Consider the following 22,893-nt stretch of genomic DNA (forward strand, 5'->3'; position numbering starts at 1 on the left):
GAGCACTGGGAGCAGATACTCTGAAGAAAACTAGAATGTATATTTGGATAATCTGTAATCTAAATTTTATAACAACTGCTAGAACTCAGACATCTCTTTTAATAATATTTCTAGTGAAATCAAGTTGAAAACATAATACCTGGGATTATTCCTCCTAACAAGAAATTAAAGCCGAATAGGAAATCTGTACTTTGAAATACTCTGCAAATTCCAATTTGCAAGAAGTATACCATACGGGATAAATACTGAGAGATGTGTATAGATGAACAGCTACAAGAATTCCAATTTTTGCAATCTCAGCAAGTTACTGTACACACACATCAATATAACAGAAATGGCACAGTTTCTGAAGACACATTCCACATTTTATTTACAATTTAAGACTAACTTTAATCTCCAAATCACATATCCATACACCTAATTCCTTTTTGATTTCATTTAAACGTAAATGCATGGTCTGTCCAACAAAGACTGTAAACAAATATTTACCACATCTGTTACATGGAACACACAGGAACAGCTTGTAACAGAAATTCATCCACCTCCCCCACAACATTTTTTATTATAAATACAGGTATCAAAACAATCCTGAACATATTTTTGATACTACTAGTAGTCAGCACCCATACCGCTTCAAAAATGAACACACTTTGTGACAATATTCATTGTACCTGCTACTTTAGACAATTTCAACTGAAGCTCTTTCTCTAAGCAAGATGATGGAGCACGCCACTCGAGTTTCCTTCTCGGCTTTCTCGTCAGAAACACACCTGCCTGCACAGCCAGCCGACACTTCTTGCTGTGCTCTCACCTGCAAACCTGAGCTCCAGTGAGGACTCCAGGTGCGTGCTTAAGTGGTGGTGCCTTAACAAGAAAAGACTGCTGAATTTTCTTCCTGTTACCTGAAAACATAATGGGTGTACATATATTAAATATATTCTTACAAACGTCCAGGTCATGTTTACCAGCTGGAATTATCTTACTTTAATGTGTGGGTATTTTGCATTGTGATATTTAATCAAGACATTAACATGAGTAGAAGGTTGCTGATTTAAGACAAGTTTGAGATCCACTAAAATTAATTGTTGTATGTTTGTCCTTCTGGTGGCTGTGGAAGCTTCATATTTTCTTTGGACATCATTAGACGTCTTAGCTCTTGAAGTACAACTTTAATGCTATATGAATTTTGCCATTTTGCTAACACTGGTATGCTTCGTGCATCCACCTGAAAGGAGGGGAAAAAGTACAATTAACTAAGAAGTTTAAAGTACTTGGGCACCAATTTACTAGATGTACTTTAATAAGAAGGGCTTTAAAAATCCAGTCAGGCACTATTTTCACAAAAGCAAACATTATAAAACCACAGGTCCACACAATACTTAGGGCCACAATCCAAGGCCTGAGCAGTTACTCACACCAGGATCAGCAGACAGCGGTAACCCTGACTTCTGCTTTCAGATCCCACTCCAGCGTGCTCTTTGCACTGTGCTGAACTCACCTTCCACTGGGGGAGACGGACAGGCTGGGGCTACAGCCCCTTCGAAGTCTCAGCCACAGGTACCTGCCGTCGCCTGGCCTATCTGGCAGCTCCCTGGAAACTTGCCCATTGAGGACTACCTATTCCCTGACCACCCCCTCTTCACCCTGGTACCTGTCAAAAATAACCAGTGTCTAATGTGTAACACCAGAGACACAGACTACTATGTAGAAAATACAGAGGCACCATGGATGTGTTGTACAGCACAGGGAAAGATAACCATAATTTTGCAATAACTTTAAATGGAGTATAACTTATAAAACTACTGAATCACTATATTGTACATCTGAAATAAATATAATATTGTAAATCAACTATACTTTAATAAAAAATACAATTTTTAAAAAATTAAAGAAAAAACTGTTTTAATAGTTCTACTGCCTGAAGTGGCAGCAAGAGGGCAAGCAGGAAGGGGACCAAAGACGCCACAGGAAATGCTGGGAGAGGAGATGTCCAGTGAGGCTACAAAGTCCCATACACACCTGAGGGTCCAGGAGACACACACATGTGCAAGGCTGCACACAGGCTTCAAAGCCTGAGAAAGCTATAAACTTTCACCTATGGCTGACCCTGATCAACATACAGACATTTTGATTATGCACCATAAGCAAGCAGAATTTATCCAGGAAGTGCAAGGTTGGCTCAACATACAAAAATCAGTGTAACACACCATATTAAGAGAAAAACCCACGACTATCTCTACAGACACAAAACAGCTTCTGACAAAATCCAACACCTTTCATAATAAAAATACTCAACTTACTAGGATTATCAACCCAATAAACAGCTTCCACTTGCTTCTCTGTTGTTTTAATGTTCTCCTGACTATAAACTTATAGGTTGTGTAAAAATAAAATAACTACTTTAACTTACCATTCCACTGGAATTATTTATTCCATTCATATTAATTTTGGTTACAAATCTAACTGATGGAGGAGCTTCTGGGTATTTAGGTCCACATTCTACTTTCAGGCTATATATTCTGTTTTCATAATTTGTCTGGAAGGCAGAAATAATAACAATATTCAAGCGCTAATAAATCGGAAAAGCACAAGATAAATGTACTTAATATTGCCACGTGTGATCAAGAATTTACTTTTCAACAAATTTATTTGATCTATATGGTTAGCAAAAATACAGTTAGTGTGCAATTAAAACAAAAAATAAAACATAAATGAAAGTGACAAATTTAATACCTGTTGATTCTTGTATAAATCTGGAAAAAAAGAAGCTGACCATCTATGGATCTCAGTCACCCCAACAGATCCACGGCTTTCTCTCTCATAGTAAGAGATCTCCCCAGTGGAGGTGGATCTCGGGTGTTAATAACCATGGTTTAAAATGTATACAACAATCTTGTACATATATTAATAAATGTTTCAGTATTTTTAAAAAGTAAACAGCTATATAAAACTCATCTAAGTTTAACAGCAAGCATATATTAACAGTATGCCCAGGATCCAGAAAGGCTTAAAAAGAACTAAAAAGGTCAAGGAGACACCTGTCTGTTGCTCTCCACTCACACACATACCAGCCTCTCTAGAACTTGCAGTAAAAGTATAATAATTAGATAACCAACAAGGACCCCACTGTACAGCACAGGGAACTATACTCAGTATTTTGTGATAATCTTTAAGGGAAAATAATCTGAAATAAACATAGACACATAGGTAGATAAAACTGAATCACTCTGCTGTACACCTGAAACTAAGACAACACTGTAAATCAACTACAAGAAAAAGAAAACAAAAAAAGCCCCTGAAAAATCTCATACTCTTAAAAATACTCAAAGTACACGGCAACAATCAGAATTCTCATACTTTGCTAGGAATAGGGAATGGTATAACTATTGTGGAAAAAATATGGCATTTTTTCCTATGCATTTCACTAGACACATTCAACTCCCCTTCCCTAACTCCCCTGCTGCTGCTGCTGCTAAGTAGCTTCAGTCGTGTCCGACTCTGTGCAACCCCATAGACGGCAGCCCACCAGGCTCCCCCATCCCTGGGATTTTCCAGGCAAGAACACTGGAGTGGGTTGCCATTTCCTTCTCCAATGCATGAAAGTGAAAAGTGAGAGTGAAGTCGCTCAGTCGTGTCCGACTCCCAGCGACCCCATGAACTGCAGCCTACCAGGCTCCTCTGTCCATGGGATTTTCCAGGCAAGAGTACTGGAGTGGGGTGCCATTGCCTTCTCCACCTAACTCCCCTACTACGCAGCAATTCCAACCCTAGGCATTTTTGATCCAAGAGAAATGGAAACAAACCTATGTTCACAAGATGACCTATAATCACAGCAGCTTTATTTGCAATAACCAGAGAGAACCATGATCAGGGGAAGTGACAAGCACACTGTGGCATATCCCCACCATAATAAAAAGAAACAAACCACTACGCAGCGCACGGATGAAACAACGTAGGTGAACCTGAGGCGCACCCAGTCAAAAGGAGCAGGCCTCTTGGTACACACGCTACACGATTCCACTTACACCAAGTTCTCTGACGGGCAAAATACTCTAGGGCTTCGGAAGTAGTGACCGGGTCAGGTCTGGGGTCGAGGAGGGGCAAGGGACTCTCTAGGGTGACAGAAACGGTCTGTATCTCGACACAGGTGCAGGTAACAAGATACACCTTTAGAAAGTCATGGTAAGACCTACGCAAATTATAAAAGATTTTCAGTTAAAAACAAACAAACACTAAACTAGCCTACAATGCTTAAAATTAAACATCCTAACTTTTGATACCCTGGATTAATTTCTCCTTCACTGGATTTTAAATTAAGAGCCAAGCCTTTCTGTTACCTAACAAAAGAGTAAAGAAGAGAGTAGTAAGTAAAAGGAACTACTATTCAAGAACTATATACTAGAGTCAGATACTCTCCTATTGCCTAATTATTAATTCATTTAATTCTCAAAACTTCTAAAGTGATATGGTACTTCACTTACATAAAAGTAAACTTGGAAAAAGTTACTAAATCTCTAATGCTAAAAATTTAACAAACATGGAAAAACAAAACTGCTAATTATATAAATCCAAATAAATACTGGAATAATATAAAGCAACCAGGGATCTTAATAATATAAAAAACAAGAAACAACTAACCAAGTAACAGAACGTTAAGGTAGCAATTTTCACATTACCCTAAAGCTGGGACAAAACTGTTCTAAATCTGGTACCCTACAAAGAAAAAACAACCAAGATGAGATGCCAGCTCCTGCAAGTTTAATTAAAAGGCAGTTGAACGAATGCTGGGACCACAAGCCCTCACCTAGCCCCCCAGCTCAGCGAGGGGGCTGAAGCCTGGCTGGCGGACAGGGTCCACTCAGGCTGCGCCCTCCTGCACCACAAGAAGGGGAAGGGGCTCCAAGTCGACCACCATAGAAAGCGGCAGGAGGCACACCTGTCTCTGAAACCCTGCCAGCTGGCCCACCCCCATGTTACCCTACAACAGCCAGGCCCCCAGTGGGCACAGCCGGACACAGGGGCTTCCTGTGGCTCAGTGACACCAGGGAACAGCCAGTGTGGGGGTCCTGCGGATGACCGAACTGGGAGAGAGATTATCTGCAAACTAGGTTATGGGGCTGAGGGTCTTACTTTACATAAACTCCAACACTCTTCAAGTTCCCTGAAAGGAACAAATGGGAGAAAAATCAAATCTAAGTAATTTCAGGACTTCCTGGTGGCTCAGTGGTAAAGAATCTGCCTGCCAATGCAGAAGACGTGGGTTCGAGCCCTGATACGGGAAGATCCCACATGCCCCAACTATTGAGCCTACGTGCTGCAACCACTGAGTCCTCAAGCTGTGCTCCACAACAAGAGAAGCCACTGCAAGGAGAAGCCCGAGCACCGGAGCTAGAAAGTAGCCACCACTCACCACAACCAGAAAAGCTGGTGCAGCTGTGAAGATGTAGCACAGCCCAAAATAAATAATTAAAAAGGAAAAAATCTAAGTAATTCTGAAAGCATACTCCACTCAGTTCAGACTGTGCAATCTTCAAGTTATTCATTAAGTAAGAATGCTCAAAAGTTATAAGCACTTACTTTTACCAAACAGACCATGGTGATACTGTTCACAGGTAGTGAAAAATCAAGGTTTTCATTACAAAAACTGAGTTACAAAATGACAAGAATTTTAACCATCAGCATTTTATTTCCTTCCTTACATGTCTAATGGAAAAATCAGAGCAGTGGAGGAAGAGGGAACTTGTTAGTTTAGGAGAGTGCATGAATTCTACAAAGGAATATCAGAAAACGGTAAACAAACATTTGTCTGAAGTTATCAATGCTAATTACCTGACCATTTTTCTTTTATAAAAATAAAAAAATCTAAATTCTACCCAAAAGCAAAACAGTTGAAATAGTTCCATTACAGGTAGCAAACAGTACACAAAACCAAAGATTAAAAAGAAACTTAAAATTTGCATTCTTTCTAACAAAGTCAAAGGTCATACAAAACCTATTTAAAAGACTTGCTGCGGGGCATGCAGCAAATGGGGCCTTTGAGTGAGGAATACAAGGTACAAAAAAATTTCCCAATCTAAAAAAGATTTTGAGTAAAAATAAAAAGTCACGAACTTGAGAAAGACCTAAAATTAAAACAATAGGTCTGTGGCCAACAACGCTAGGAAACATGCAAGAATCAGCCTTTCTGACATATTTTATAGGTGAAGACATCGAAGCCAGAACATTTCCAAGGCCAATCAACCGTCACTGGCCAACAGCAATGTGCACTCAACACAAACCAGTTTGGGAACCCTGTTGATACACACGGCCGGTTAGCAGCATGTTACCTCACGGCACGCTGTTTGCTCTTCCCAAATACCCCTCCGCTCCACGCCTCACCTTTTCCACTCTCTATCTGGAACGTTCTCCATCCCCATCTCACCTTCTTAAATCCTACCAGCCAGTCCTTTAGGCACTCCAAAGGCAACTTCCTCCACTGTCCAGCCTTCCTCAATTATTCCAGCTAGAAGAGACATATTCCACAGTCCCACAGTGGGCTCGCTCTGCCACATTCAGTCTGTGTCTGCATTCATGCCTTCTCCTCTACTGAATTGCAAACACTTTGACAGCAATGATCACACCAGTCTTCCCCTCCCCCAACTCCTCCAGAAAATCCAGCATCAACAAATGTACAAAAAATAAGTAAAAAGTCATGAACTGTTTCAGTTAAAGTTATCTTAACTATTTACTTTAATATTAATAACATAAAATAAAATGCATACTTGAAAGTTACAATAAATATTCATAGGAAATAAATGTAATGTATGCACTGACCCGTGGTGGCCCAATGATCATGCCTGTCCACCTTGTGAGTGTCATGTCTTCATCATCTTCCAGGCCCCAGCTGACCGTACCGTCGCCCACTCCTTTCTGTCCTTCTTCAAGTTCTTCCAACAAACGAAAATTACGGGGAACTTTAACGCCTATACAAAAGGAAGCCAATGTAAGTAGCTCATAATTATAAGGGCTACACACAATCAAATTCAGCTTTTCCCAAATTAACCGTTAAAAATTATTTACCAAAAAGACAAAATTCTCTAAAAAGTCTTCTGCCCCAGGAAATGCTCAATCTAATAATAATAACTCTTCAAAATGAAAAAGCTACAGACAGCATTGTTCCAAACATAAGAGCAGCACAGAACATGTATATCAACACCTAACCAGTTTTACAGTGACATAAATCAATCATAAGGGAATCATTACAAGTGATTATTTTCCCATAATTGAGATTTCTGCCAAGAACAATGCATCAGGTAAACAGGCATGACCACAAAGTCCATAAAAGTGTCACTGCATTAGCACATACTCTCCAGTGATCTGTAAAAAAGAGAACTACGTTCCATTTGTAAAAATGCACTAAAAGGCACTACTTTCTAGAATGCTGACCCCACCCTTGGTCCTCAACCAGTCTGCTGGCTGCCTAATAACCACAGCGTCCTGCCTCCACTGTGAGCAGGTCTGACGCTGGAGAGCCAGTCTCCTGGTGGGTAATTCCCTATGACATGTCCGTCCCACCCTGGCCCAACCCAGCAACACTTTCACAGCCCTTCTCACACTTCCACTTCTGAACCCTTTAGACCTCATCACTCTATGTCTCCAATCTTAATAAAAAATCTTCCCCTCTGCCCAGAACCCCAGCCTTTCACAGTCCCCACCCCCTCATTCTCACTGAACCTAGTTTTGCCACCATCACCATCCTGGCCTCCAACCCCTGGAACCAGCAGGGCTGGTGATACAGCATGTGACTTGATCACAGCCTCTCTCAGGATCACTGGCCTGGCCTCTCCAGAGGATGGACCCTGTGGTCTGCAAGCTCTCAACAGCTTCCATCCTGAAACACTCCCCAGCCCCACTGCGCAAGTTCTGAGAAAAACCAAGACCCCTCCGCTGGCTCTGGAGCACTGCCTCCCTCCCTCCCTTCCCACTCTCAGAAGCAAGCACGCACACAATTACGAGGCAGGAAAAAACAGTGACATCTCTTTTAAGGCGACTGTCATTCTGCATAACTTATCTCTCCTGCCGAAACTAAAACATCTCTTTCAGGGTTTCCCTGGTGGCTCAGTGGTAAAGAATCCTCCTGCCAATGCAAGAGACACAGGTTCAATCCCCAGTCCAGGAAGATCCCACATGCCGCAGAGCAACTAAAACATCTTTTTCAGTTACTGATTCATAGTAGTCCTTCTGGACAAATAATGAAAAGCCAATAAATATTGTAACTTAGAAATAGTAGCCACTTTATGTACTGTGCTTCATAAAAAGTGCTTTAAAATTTTGGGCCACAGAAACGGATACGTCAGAAACCACAAAACAAGAGTAAGCATTATTACAACTATAATAACTATTAATAACCATTTGCTTAGTGTACCCTCTGTACTAAATAAACTATCACATTGGATCCTAAAAGCACCCATTTTACAGTTGTGGAAACTGCAGTTTGAAGGAGTTAAATGACCTACTCAAGGTCACACAGTTTTAAGTGGCAGCTGTTGCTGCTGTTGTACTAAGTCATGTCAGCCCCAGTATTAACGCCCAGTTTCCAGACCGAGGTCACTCTCAAGCATTAGGTTCTCCAGGCAGCACCGTGGGCGCGGACCAGACCTCCGACCCGCCCAGCCAGCTCCCAGTGCTGCTGCCTCTCGGGCAGGGCCCCTTGCAGGTTCCTCTGTGAAAGGGAAGCCACCGCGGTTTCCACTTCACAGAGCCTCTGTAAGGTGATCGGTCTCAAACAGGATAAACTGACTCTCATCATTTTAGTGTTCATATTAAGAAAAATTACATAAATCTTCCATTCACCTTGACCTATGTTTTGTGAGAAGTCAAGCCTTGTGCAGTCCAGAAGAATGACCCAGAAGGGGTCCCTGAGCCGAGAGCGTCTATGCACACACACTGTGCTCGCACCCTGGAACAGCCACTCCGTCAGAATCTCCACCATCTGTCGCTCCTGAGCTGTTCTTTAAAGGAATATGAAAGGAGCCTGATCACCCTCACCATCTACGAAATCATTCCCCAAGAAAAATTCTAAATTTGTGTGTAATTTCCTTTCCTCCCTTTCAAAAACAATTCAGTTAGGAGAGCTTTATAAGCATCCAAAACTACAAAGTAAAAAATGTAAAAATGTTTCTTTTTATGTAAGTGCCATAAAAGCAATAAACCGAGTGACTGCTAAACTTCTCACCATTTTTCAAAGCAGCATTTTGAGAATATAATTGTAAGATTACCGGCAATGGTAACATTTAAAGGGTTACAGCAGCTAAGGTTGTTCTTTTTTTTTTTTTTTTTAAGTATAAGACTCAAACAAATATCAGTAAGTTCTATTTTCAAACTGAGGCCTGGAGTACTCTGGCTTCGTTTCTCCCCACCACTAATGTCTGTAAAGAGAACGCACCACAAGGTGGGGCTGTGCGGCTGTGAATCTGCAGCATGCGCGTCAGCTGCCCTCTGATGGCTGGCCATCTCGGAGCCCTTGCCTTCCACTTGCCTTTATCCTGTGTGTGTCTATGCGTGCATGGTGGTGGTACTATCCTTATTTAATAGTTTTAAATATTTTAAGTCCTTAGTCTGAGATCTTCATTAAAGGAAAAAACAAAACGGCCCATATACATGATATGAGTTCCAAAGGCCAACCTCTTAGCCACAACTCTCACTGCCTGGGAAAACAAGAATTAAACCCTAAAGACCATCCGCCAGACTGACAAACAAATGTTAACTCTGGCAACACCTGGTTTGACAAAGATATGGAGATGAAGGCTCTTCCACTGCTGAAGCTGGAATAAACTGGCACAACTACTTCAGGAGGAAACTGGTAACATTTACAGAGATGCTGGCACTGGGCTAGAGAAAGGCAGGAACACTCATGTACTGTGATTTCTAACCGTGAAAATTTAGAAACAATCCAGACATAACATAGCATAACCCATGACACAATGATATTGCAATTAAAATGAAAGAATCAGAGCTACAAGTATCAATTAATGCTAAAATTTTAAAACACATTGTTTAATGAGTGCACAGTTTCAGTTTTACGGTTGCACAACAAAGTGAATATGTAACATTGCTGAACTGTACAGAGGAAGTTAGGACAGTACACTGTATATTACATACACTTTACCATAATCACAAAGAGAAATAAACAAAAAAGCTATATAACAACAGACCTTTATACCGTTCTGAGTACATACATATCTAGCAAGAGTATAAAAATACTTGTGGAACAGACTCCAAAGTCAGAATACTGATCACCTCTGGGCAAAGAAGAAACGGCCTAGTACTTGGAAGGGTGCAGGTAAGGTCTTGTTTCTCCAAACAACAAAACAACCTGAAGCAAGAAAAACTTATTACCATTTGGGAGAGCTGGGCGGGGGTGGGAGGGGGTGTAACATGTGTACTTACGCATTTTCTTGTGTTTTAAATCTTTTGTCTCAACAGAAAAGTAAAAACAGTATCAAAAAAAGGACAGAGGGAACTGCAGGCAATGTTTGGGGACAGCAGCTGAGGATAAATGAGCAAAGAGCCAGAAACTGTCAGGAGGGACAGGTGTGCTTGCAAATTCAGACTTAACCTTTGGTGACAAGGACCCAGGGCGGGATTGAAGCCCAGACTTTAAGGATGGGGAGGCAGGGTACAGTATCAACTGTAACTAAAGAGGAAACAGGGAAAAAACACCACATGCCTCCACTAAAGAAAACGCGGTACATTTTACTGTAATTCTGTGATTTTGTTATCTGACAACCAAAACTAAACACCGAGTACGAGCTAGGGACTGTGCTAGGCCGCCCTGCCCTCATGGAGCACACAGCATACCAGGGCAGCAAGACAAGGAAAACAAGGCACAGGAGAAGCACCGAGACAACCAAGGCAACAGGCACGTTCCATAAGGCAGTGGATCTGCTCTACCACAAAAGCAGACAGCTGCATACTTTGACGTCAAATACAGAGCTAAAACTCACAGGTGATGACGTCCAAGCTTTGCCCACTCCACCCCAGCTCAATGACCAACGTGTGCAAGCCTCCTTCTGGAGGGAGTCCACTGGATTGGGCAGAAAGGAGAACTCCTGTCCCCCCGGTCTCTGCTCCCCACCTCTATCCTCGGGTTCAGAATCCCTCCAGAACCACAGTATTCCCAAAGCTCCTCCCAGGTTTAGGACCCTGGAATTCCATCTGAAGGAGTTTCAGAACAAGAGACATGACTCGAAGAAGTTTAAAAAACACAAATGCAAAGGGGGAAAAGTAATAAAAATAAGGTGAAAGTCGCTCAGTTGTGTCCAACTCTTTGCGACCCCATGGACTATACAGTTCATGGGATTCTCTAGGCCAGAATACTGGAGTGGGTAGCCTTTCTATTCTACAGGGGATCTTCCCAACCCAGGGATCAAACGAACCCAGGCCTCAACCCAGGGATCAAACGAACCCAGGCCTCTTGCATTGCAAACGAACTTTTTTACCAGCTGAGCCATAAGGGAAGGCCAAGAATACTGGAGTGGGTAGCCTACCCCTTCTCCAGCGGATCATCCAGACCCAGGAAGTGAACCGGGGTCTCCAGCATTGCAGGCGGATTCCTTACCAACTGAGCTATAAGGGAAAAATTTTAAGTTGATTTTTAAACAACTAAAACCCTATGTCAATAACCAGCTGCACTTAAGTAGTAATTGGATAATATATTTCACAGGTGTAAAATACAAATAATTGAACAACAAAAATATGCAGATTAAAAAAATCATATTATTATTAAACTCCCATCAAAAAATAAAATTAACACCATGGTAAACACAATGCCGGCAAGACAGTGGAAAAACTCATTTATCCACTTCAACACATCACTGAAAACTGAATACACCTTGCTGAAGGGGTAAACTGACAAACCATCACAAGAATTCTTAACTATTCATGTGCACTGACTTAAAACCCCACTGCGTGAAATTCGCCCCCAAGAACAAAGCACGAGGCGGCAGGCAGCGTCCAGCACTGAGTCAGCTGCGAGCAGCTTCTCCGGGCTCCAGGCTGGGCCCCTCCCGGCCCCCCTGAATCTGGGCTGGCCCTGCCACTTGTTCTGGTAGAACGCGACACTAGTGCGGTTCTGGGACCAGCCTTGTTAGAGCCCTGGTACCCTCTGTTTGGTCTTTCGGAAGCCAACTACCATTTAAGTTCTGACTCCCAGACACTACTGGGATGCAAGGAAGTCCAAACACGACGCCTAGACTGACCACATGGACAAGAAACAAGGCCCTGGGCAAAGGCCAAGCCCGTCGTCAGGCGAAGGGAGACAACCAGGCCCAGCCAGTTAACCCCCAAATCATAAGAAGAAATCCCTGTCTGAAGCCATATATCCATTTAAGATATTAAAATTTGTCTTAGAATTGATGAACTATAGTAAATAAAAATAAATCTGAAAAAATTTCAACTCAACGGTGTACCTGTGAAGCATCTGAATTTACCCTCAATCACCAGGAAGACAGACCTCTGCATTACAGGGTTTGTGAAGAACCTGGAACCAAGGTGTGGAGGCTGCACTACATACAGCAGAGGGTGAATCACGCTACTGGTACAGGTTACAGCCAAAACCACTCTGCCCCCAGCCACTCCCCAAATTCTGGAACTCTTCTTACATCCCACATGCGATATACTAACTCAGGGAAGGAAGAAAACAAGCTGCTTCATGTGTTTATTTAATGAATGCACCCAAACACTAAATATCCTTAGTACTGTTTCATTTCAGAAAAGTAAGCTCAAAACAAAATTTATGAGTAAAACATTATAATACACTAAGGAGGAAAGCTAGATTTTACTTGTGCCATTTGTCTTCTCATCATTAAAATCACTTACATAGAAACTGGACCGTAAGTAATGCCGAGAGTGCCAGAGGCGCTCAATAAACCCGGGGTGCGTTTCCGGCAGATGCTTACTGTCCACCTCTCTGTCCACACTTAATGGCCTGTCCTGTAAGAAGTGCTACTGGTGGAGGACACAGACTCCTTTGCCTAGCATCTTGGCAGAGACGGCAAGCGAGGACAATCACGGAAGCAGACGCATTCAAATGCAGTAAGCTGTCCCAAAAGATTTGCTTGAACACCCTATTGGTATCTCCATGGAACAGACAAGCCAGTGAGAACAGAGTGACTCAATGTTCTCCAGGAGAGCTGCCAGCACCGTTTACTTCAGAGCTAAGGAGGAATGCCTCCCTCAGAAGAAACGGGGGTGGAGGGCGGTCAGGCCGCCTCTGGTCCCTCGCTAGCAGAGACTTCTAAGGGGATCGAGGGCTGGCACTCTCTCCCCTGACAGAGACCACTTCCAGGAGCACAACTGCTCGCCTGGGACTCCCGGGAGCTGCAGCTAGAAACAAAGGAGCGATCCTGCCAAGTTGCTGCCGGTAGGTAAACACTTCAAAAAATTAAAAACTTCTCAATAACTTAAGTATATCCTCTCAGGAAACAACCACTTATATCAATACTGGTTAGTCAACCGTAACTGATAACTGAGGGAGCAGGTGACACTACCACGAAAAACAAACAGTGAACCAAGCTATGCGCTGTTGGTCCTTTTCAACAGCATTCCAGACACTAGGCTGAAAAAATCTTCGAATGATTATATACTTACAAAGAATAAACTGCTTGGAGCATGCCTGTTACCTGGCTGTATTTCTCTTTGCTGCTGCTGCTAAGTCGATTCAGTCGTGTCCGACTCTGTGTGACCCCATAGATGGCAGCCCACCAGGCTCTCCCGTCCCTGGGATTCTCCAGGCAAGAACACTGGAGTGGGTTGCCATTTCCTTCTCCAATGCATGAAAGTGAAAAGTGAGAGTGAAGTCGCTCAGTCGTGTCCGACTCCCAGCGACCCCATGGAGTGCAGCCTACAAGGCTCCTCCGTCCATTGGATGTGCCAGGCAAGAATACTGGAGTGGGGTGCCATTGCCTTCTCTCTCTAATTTAACCTTAAACCTCACACCTGGCAAGGCAGGGCTTAGACTCCTGCCCGCTGTCAGATGGTAATCATGTACAGTGATCACAACCAGACCATCACTGAGAACTCACATATACCAACATGATGTTTTTAAAACAGAGTCAAACAATGAAGCACATATCAAAAGCCAGACTTCCCATCTTAATAAAGTAGAAAAAATAAATTGGACTTTATAAAAATTTACAACTCTGAGGTTTCAAAGGACACCATCAAGAAGGTAAAAGAAAATACAAACACATAGCTAACGAACCTGTATCCAGAACATAGAAAGAACTCTTACTACTCAACAATAAAAAGACAGTCAACTATTTTTTAAACATGGATAAGCCTATGAGAAGGCAGTGGCACCCCACTCCAGTACTCTTGCCTGGAAAATCCCATGGACGGAGGAGCCTGGTAGGCTGCAGTCCATGGGGTCGCTAAGAGTCGGACACGACTGAGCGACTTCACTTTGACTTTTCACTTTCATACATTGGAGAAGGAAATGGCAACCCGCTCCAGTATTCTTGCCTGGAGAATCCCAGGGATGGGGGAGCCTGGTGGGCTGCCGTCTGTGGGGCTGCACAGAGTCGGACACGACTGAAGCAACTTAGCAGCTTAGCAAGCCAGAAATGAGCCCACACTTACATGAGCAATTAATCTACAACGGAGACAAGAATATACAAAGGAGCAAAGACAGTGACTTCAATAAATGGTGCTGGAGAACTGGACAGCAATATGGCCGTGAATCATACTAGACTACTCCCCTATACCATCTAAAGAAATACACTCAAAACTGATCAGACTTAAATCTAAGACCTGATGCCTTAAAACTCCTAGAAGACACAGGGAGCACGCTCTCTGACATCAGTTTTAGCAATAATTTTCTGGATCTGTCTACTCAGGCAAGGGGGAAAAAAAGCAAAAATAAACAAAACGAGACATCAACTAAAAGCTTCTGCACAGCAAAGGAAATTATTAACAAAAGAAAAAGGAAGCTTATGGAATGGAAGAAGACATTTGCAAACACTGAATCCGACAAGCAGTTAATACCCAAAATATACAAAGAACTCATACAATTCAACATTAAAAACAAACAAACAAGAAAATTGGATTTTAAAAAGTGGGCAGAGGATTTGAACAGGACATTTTCCCAAAGAAGACACACAGATGGCCAACAAGCACATGAAAAGATGATGCTCAAGGTCACTAACCATCTGGGAAATGCAAATGAAAACCACAATGAAATACCACCTCACACCCGTCAGAATGGCTGTCATCACAAAGACAACAAATAACAAGTCAGCAATAATGTGAAGAAAAGGGAACCCTTGTGCACTGCTCATGGGAATGTAAATTGGTGCAACCACCATGTAAAACAGAATAGAGCTTCCTCAAAAAGTTAAAAATAGAACTACCATACAATCTAGCAATTCTACTCCTGGGTATTTAATGGAAGAGAACAAAAACACTATTTTAAAAAGATACACACGCCCTTATGTTTATTGCAGCATCACGTACAATAGCCAAGATGTGGAAGCAACCTAGGTTCCCATCAATACATGAATGACTGAAGAAAATGTGGCAGGCATGCACACACACTGCAACACTATTCAGCCATAAAAAAGAATGAAATGAAATGTTGCCATGCAACATGGATGGACCTAGACAGTATTATGCCACGTGAAATAAGCTTCTCCAAGCGAGGCTTCAATAGTATAATTAGAACCGGACATGGAACAACACACTGGTTCCAAATTGGGAAAGGAGTATGTTAAGGCTGTATGTTGTCACCCTGCTTATTTAACTTAAATGCAGAGTACATAATGCAAAATGCCGGGCTGGATGGAGCACAAGCTGGAATCAAGATTGCCAGGAGAAATATCAATAACCTCAGATACGCAGATGATACCACCCTTATCACAGAAAGCGAAGAACTAAAGAGCCTCTTGATGAAAGTGAAAGAGGAGTGTGAAAAGTTGGCTTAAAATTCAACATTCAGAAAACGAAGATCGTGGCATTTGGTCCCATCACTTCATGGCAAATAGATGGGGAAACAGTGGAAAACAGTTGACAGACTTTATTTGGGGGCTCCAAAATCATTGCAGATGGTGACTGCAGCCATGAAATTAAGACACTTGCTCCTTGGAAGAAAACTATGACCAACCTACACAGCATACTAAAATGCAGAGACATTACGTTGCCAACAAAGGTCCACCTAGTCAAAGCTATGGTTTTTTCCAGTAGTCATGTATGGATGTGAGAGTTGGACTACAAAGAAAGCTGAATGCAGAAGAATTGATGCTTTTGAACTGTGGTGTTGGAGAAGACTCTTGAGAGTCCCTTGGACTGCAAGGAGATAAAATGAGTCAATCCTATAGGAAATCAGTCCTGAATATTCATTGGAAGGACTGATTCTGAAGCTGAAGCTCCAATCTTTGGCCACCTGATGTGAAGAACTAACTCACTGGAAAAGACCCTGATCCTGGTAAAGACTGAAGGCAGGACAGGGGACAACAGAAGATGAGATGGTTGGATGGCATCACCAACTTGATGGACAGGAGTTTGAGCAAGCTCCGGGAGTTGGTGATGGACAGGGAAGCCTGGTGTGCTGCAGTCCATGGGGTCGCAAAGAGTCGGACATGACTGAGCAACTGAACTGACTGAAGTGAAATAAGCCACACAGAAAAAGACAGATGCTGTATGATTTCATTTATAGGCAGCAACCAAGTTTACAGAATACAGTGTGATACAGAAGAGGCACCAAAGAAGCTGAAATCAAGAAACTAGTTTGGAATCAACATAAATAATCTTGGGAAACTCACTTTATATCTATATATTCACTGTTTATCTATAAAATGAACTTGACTAGAGCCTAGATGATTCATAATGTACTTTCTATGAGAACTATTATTCCAGTGTATGTAAGCACCTATACAAAGCCCTAAGAATTTCTCCCCTTCTGTGGTCTGAAATTTTGCTGAGTTACAACTTAAACGAAAAATAACATCCACTTTAACACAAGTCAGCGGAGACCTTGTAAACAAGAACACACTCCTGAATCCAGTCTTGCAGTGCCATCTCATAGTATCTCAAAGATCTTATAAATATATTGGCTCTTTTCAAACAGTCAACTACTTTTAAAACAAACTTTTAAACACCAGGTTTCATTCCATTTATTCTGTTATATCAATTTTGAAGCTTGGTGTCAAAAAGCTCCCTAAATACTTGCTAAGTGGATGTCTCCACATATGGGCAATCTCTGCTTTTCATGATTTCCATATGTGTGACTTTCAGTTACCACGATTTAAATGCCAATCCCCCAACAAGAGGGTTTAGACTCTAGTCTCCAGGGCACACACACTAGGAATAAGCACAGAGTACACATGGCTGTTACTCTTCTGTCCACAAGACCAACAAGAGAACTCGGACTCCACTCTCCAGGGCACACACTATGAGTAAACGCACAGAGTATACACAAGTGACTATGTGAGTAGCTGCCAAGCAATCCCGACCAGCGGCCACACGCCACATCTCAGTCTGCAGGTGATGGTTCACCACACGGCTTACTCAATTCACAGACAACAAAGCCTGTAGTAGAGCTTCCTCCTTGCGATTAAATTTTTGAATCACACATACCAAATATACTAACAAATTTCTATTCTGTAGAGTCATGCCCTATGAAATTATCTTGATTCCCAGAAATGACTGTCTCTTGGGAAAGGGAAACCTAGCCAGTGGAGTCTCCACCACAGTCCTACTTCCATCCATGAGAAGCACTTGACAGTCTGAGACAAGGAACCTGCAGAGAGAAGAGAAGTATGAAAGCCACTCTCAAGTCTCAAAAGAAGTAAGATTCCTCATTTCGGGACTACTCCAAATTCACAATTCCAGAATGAGCAAGACACTTGAATTCTCATCTGGACTCTGGTGCTAACCAACTATGTAAAAGCTTATACTTCCTTAGGCCTCAGTCTTCTCAACTGCAAAACAAGACAACCAAGTGGTATGGCAAAGTATTTTCCAGCTTAGAGGTCTCAGTCTAATTAGTACTAAGTTGCTTCAGTCATGTCTGACTGTGTGTGATCCTATGAATTGTAGCCTTCCAGGCTCCTCTGTCCATGGGATTCTCCAGGCAAGAATACTAGAATGGGTTGCCATGCCCTCCTCCAGGGATTCTTCCAGACCCAGGGATCGAACTGAGTCTCTTATGTCTCCTGCATTGACAGGCAGAGTCTCTACCACTAGCGCCCCCCTAGGAAGTCCCAAGTCTAATTAAAATTCTTCCCAATTTTTCTTCTTAGTAACAGCAAGTGTAAAAGTATACAACTTAAATAATACATGTTAAAATAAAATGCTTTAAATAAGATTTTTAAAAATCTGTCGGTGTTTTTTCTTTTTGGATGGTCAGTTATTTTTACATTAATTTGGCTTAAATAAAAAACACGTACAGCACATCCATCTAGTTCATCTATTTTAAATTTCAAACTTTATCATATTTATTTCACAAACAGGTACTGTTTCCCTCCCTTGCTACCAAGAAGCAAGCAATACCAAAGTATAACTAAGCGAAAATGTACTTTAAAAATAGTTATTTACAAAACATAGTCTAAAACTGCTTCTGCACTCCTCTCTCCCCATGCTGGAAGATACTGTCAAGGTTACAAAACACAGAAGAGGAATAATCTGATATTGACCAAGGCAATTTTCAGCAACAGTGTCAAAACAAGTTTCAGGGTCTAAGAAAACATCAATTAATAGTCTAACAGTTATTCTTCCTAATTATGCTAAGATTTCAAAACTCATAAACATAAAATCAGTGTAAATGTAACAATTGGAATGCTTAAATATAAACTATAAAACTCAAGCTTCAGATGTACAACAAAATATGCCAATAATCTCTCAGCAGCTTCTTTATAATTCCTTCCAAAAATGACTTAAATGTTGTTACCAAGAAGCTTCTGTCATTAATATAACCTAATCATTTTTCAAAATATTTCCACACTCTTTCATATGTAAAATGGTACAGGGGAGAAAAACTGTGTTTAAAAAATGAAATCTACAAAATGAAAACTATCAAGTTAAAATACACCATTTTATTACTAATTTTTCAAGAACCTAAAGATAGGATGCACAAGTCTTAAAAAAGACACGGCCCCATTCATGAGCACACTCGATTTCAAATAGCAAGGACAACAGCAGAGACTCAACACTAAAACGTCACTTTTTAAATCACCTATGTTTTATCTCTTAGCTCTGACGCTAAGCGTGAAATAGTTCCGCAATGCTAAAATCGTTAAACAGCTTATCCTGACACCTGCACGGAACAGAGACACAAAAGACGCAATTTTCCATTAAAAGGTAGCTAGAAAGGTACTACCTTGAAAGTACCAATCGCAACATACAATAAAGTATTCCACTTAACGAAAATTCGTGCAATGATGGCAAGAAATACAAAACCACACTGTTCTCTAGTCTGGTTTCAATAACGATCAGAAAAACGAAAGACCACACGTACTAAGGTTTTAGGTTAATACAGCTTTCAACATTTTTAACATTTTTAAATAGTCAAACTTCTAAAACCTCAGTGTTAACATTTAATTTCAAAATCTGTGCTTACAGGAAACCAAAATTGTATTCAGTAGGAGAGAGGAGCTGAAAAGCTAATCTAAGAAGTCGTTTTTTTCTTCAATGAGCGTTCACCTCACTCGTTGCTTTTACTTAGTCGGCACCGCAGTCATCCATTCACGGGAAAGACAGACAACACGCATTCAGTCAGGTAAGAATGGGCCCTCCGCCCACGTTAGGGCGAGCCAGAGGATCCGACTCGCTCCATCCACGACCCCCACACGAGCCATCGCGCGCCGAGGTGGACAGCGGGCCGCCCCAGACTCCTCTCCTCGCTCCCGCATCACCCGCGGGACCCCGCCAGCCGAATCCTGCACCGTCTGCCGGACCCCCAGCGAGCCCGGCCCAGCCCAGCCCCCCGGCGCGCAGCCGACGCGGGGCACGACCGCCGCCCCGACGGTCGCCAGGACCCTCCCTGCTCCGCCTGCGCTACGCAGGAAGTCTGGCGGTCGAGGGGCCGTACTGTGGCTTCTCTCACACAACCAGGCCGGTCGCCAGATGCAAGATGAGACGCCCCGCGGGTCGGGGTGGAAAAGCAGGCAGCCGGGCAAGGAACCGACCTGTGGAGACCGCCATCTTCTCCTGCAGCCCGACGCACCGCTCAGACGCACGCGACGTCCGCGCCACTTCCGGGAGCGCCACCGCCCGCCTCGCGGCTTCCGGCTCCAGGCTCCCTCTCCTCGGCTTCCGGTGCGTCACCGCGGACCCGCCCCGCGGCTTCCGACTTCCTGAGACGCAGCCGCTAACTCTGAGGGAAAGGTTGAAGGCTAAGATCATGGAACAGACTTGAGTCAGTCAACAAGAAAAAGCAAGAGCGTGAGGCGAGAATGCTCTGTGAGGGGTAGTGCTCCGGCAGCTCCCGCGGCGCCAACATCACAGGCGTGCGTCGAAGCAGGCGCGCGAGCGCCCCCCAGAGGGCTGTCCTCTGTCTGGGAGAGGGTGGCGTCTGTTTTGAGGTACACCAAGTGTTTGTGGAAATGAGGCCCTGACCGGGGCGTTGACGGTTCTGCAGAAAATGATTCAAGGAGTGACAGAATGTTTACAGAGACCTTAGAATTAAGCCGCCGTATTCATATTTTCTTTTGAGATAGGCCTCCTGGAGAAACATGATTAAAGGCTCTCTGTGACTCTAGAAAGTTCTTTCCGTTTCTGAGTGATTAGGGAGCGTCACTCCGTCTGGAGGGCTGAGGTGCCCACGGGGCTTGGGCGGCCACTGGCACGGGGGGGTTCCCGGCCGTGACAGCCAGGACGACCCCCGAGGATACGACTTTCCTAGGGCCCGCCGATCTCTCCCTCCCCGCGGCTCCCCGCGGCCCGAGCTCCCGCCCCAGTGGAACTTGTTCTGCGCAGGGCGGTGGTCCCTGCTGGGTGGACCTCTTCTATCCATCCTGTGCACTCATTTACCCATGCCTTAGCACGACCGAGGCTTGGGGAGAAGACAGGCCCTAGTCTTAGTTCTGAACGTGAAGTGTCAGCTGCTGCTTCTTCCGAGTTGGTCCCAACTACCCCCCTAATGTGAAGTGACACTGCTGAGCGCTCTGTTACTTTTCACTCTGGTGGAAAACTCGGTCGTGGCTCCCCGCTTGGCTTTCCTGTCTTGCTGTTTATAATCCTCTCGCCTTGTGTGTGCCCTGTGTTTACTGACCAGCTTCCATTGAATAAAATAACAAGCGTGGGGAGGTGGGGTGGCGGAGGTAATCACTTCGGAGATTTTGTTTTAGAAAACTAGATGGCCGGGAATTCCCTGCAGTCCAGTGGTTAGTACTCAGCTCTTTCACTGCCAGGGGCCCTGGGTTGGAACCTTGGTGAGGGAACTAAGAGAACTAAGATCCCACAGCCCTGGTCTGGGCCAGAAAAAATTAGATTGCATGCATTGCTGTCCCTTGCTCCAGTCCTCCCTTTGAGGGAAGCCAGCTGTCAGTTATGACAGCTGCCTTATGGAGAAGCCCGCATGGCAAGGAATTGAGATCAGTCTCTGGTCAATAAACTTGACGATGTGAGGAGCTCAGTTCAACAGGCTGAGGAACTGAATCTTGTCAACAAACACGGCTTGAGCTTTAAAGCAGATTCTCCCCAGTCAAGGTCTTCAGCCTGCCCCAACATCTTGATGGCTACTCTGCTAGAGACCTTGAGACAGAGGAACCCATCTGGTCACCCCATTCCTGACCCTTAAAAATTGAGATAACAAATGTTTAGTGTTTTGAGCAAGGACATTTTGGGATAATATGTTATGCAGCAATAGGAAACTAATACACTCTTAATAGTAGCCAAGATATGGAAGTAACCTAAGTGTCCATCAACAGATGAATGGATAAAAATGCAGAATATGTGTACAATGGAATATTACTCACCCTTTTAAAAGAATGACATTATGGGACTTTCCTGGTGGTCCAGTGGTTAAGAATCCACCTTCTAATTCAGGAGATGCAGTTCAATCTCTGGTGAGGGAACTAAGATCTTACATGTCGACGAGCAACTAAGCCTTGTTCTGCAAGTACTGAGCCCACGTGCTCTAGAGCCCCTGTGCCACAACTAAGACCTGCTGCTGCTGCTAAGTCAAGTCAGTCGTGTCCGACTCTGTGCAGCCCCATAGACTGCAGCCCACCAGGCTCCCCCGTCCCTGGGATTCTCAAGGCAAGAACACTGGAGTGGGTTGCCATTTCCTTCTCCACAACTAAGACCTGACACGGCCAAATAAATAAATAATTTTTTTAATGAAATTTGACCACTGTCAAGAACGTGGATGGACATGGAGGGTATTACACTAAGTGAAGTGAGACAAAGACAAATACTCAAATGTTTCCACTTCTCAGTTCAGTTCAGTTGCTCAGTCGTATCCGACTCTCGGCGACCCCATGAATCGCAGCACACCAGGCCTCCCTGTCCATCACCAACTCCTGGAGTTCACTCAGACTCACGTCCATCGAGTCAGTGATGCCATCCAGCCATCTCATCCTTTGTCGTCCCCTTCTCCTCCTGCCCCCAATCCCTCCCAGCATCAGAGTCTTTTCCAATGAGTCAACTCTTCGCATGAGGTGGCCAAAGTACTGGAGTTTCAGCTTTAGCATCAGTCCTTCCAAAGAAATCCCAGGGCTGATCTTCAGAATGGACTGGTTGGATCTCCTGGCAGTCCAAGGGACTCTCAAGAGTCTTCTCCAACACCACAGTTCAAAAGCATCAATTCTTCAGTGCTCAGCTTTCTTCACAGTCCAACCTTCACATCCATACATGACCACTGGAAAAACCATAGCCTTGACTAGACAAACCTTTGTTGGCAAAGAAATGTCTCTGCTT

The 22,893-nt window shown here is 43.4% G+C and overlaps 1 protein-coding gene across 3 annotated transcripts; it reads right to left on the reverse strand.

The window, feature by feature from the left end:
- Positions 1 to 343: 343 nt before the first annotated feature.
- On the reverse strand, positions 344 to 20,419 carry UBE2V2 (ubiquitin conjugating enzyme E2 V2). 3 transcript variants are annotated; one of them, XM_044928775.2, is made up of 4 exons: positions 20,160 to 20,419; positions 6,814 to 6,962; positions 2,411 to 2,536; positions 344 to 902 (listed from the first exon to the last, which is right to left on the reverse strand). In XM_044928775.2, the coding sequence occupies exons 1-4, from the start codon at positions 20,374 to 20,376 to the stop codon at positions 759 to 761; spliced, it is 636 nt and encodes a 211-aa protein (XP_044784710.2). In that variant the 5' UTR covers positions 20,377 to 20,419; the 3' UTR covers positions 344 to 758. The 3 variants fall into 3 exon arrangements, with proteins under 3 accessions (XP_044784710.2, XP_006063486.2, XP_006063487.1); XM_006063424.4 differs by lacking the exon at positions 344 to 902 and adding an exon at positions 961 to 1,225 and having other exon boundaries at positions 20,160 to 20,391; XM_006063425.3 differs by lacking the exons at positions 344 to 902; positions 20,160 to 20,419 and adding exons at positions 961 to 1,225; positions 8,833 to 8,986.
- Between the last annotated feature and the right edge of the window lie 2,474 nt (positions 20,420 to 22,893).

This window comes from Bubalus bubalis, chromosome 15, assembly GCF_019923935.1.
Source record: "Bubalus bubalis isolate 160015118507 breed Murrah chromosome 15, NDDB_SH_1, whole genome shotgun sequence".
Classification (NCBI taxonomy): domain Eukaryota; kingdom Metazoa; phylum Chordata; class Mammalia; order Artiodactyla; family Bovidae; genus Bubalus; species Bubalus bubalis.

Excerpts from the sequence above, each read along its gene's own strand:
- UBE2V2 (XM_006063424.4), bottom strand. The coding sequence starts at position 20,376 with ATGATCTTAGCCTTCAACCTTTCCCTCAGAGTTAGCGGCTGCGTCTCA. Across the intron at positions 6,963-20,159 it reads GAAGATGGCGGTCTCCACAG|GCGTTAAAGTTCCCCGTAAT; the intron begins GTCGGTTCCTTG and ends CCTTTTGTATAG. Across the intron at positions 1,226-2,410 it reads TAAATAATTCCAGTGGAATG|GTGGATGCACGAAGCATACC; the intron begins GTAAGTTAAAGT and ends CCCTCCTTTCAG.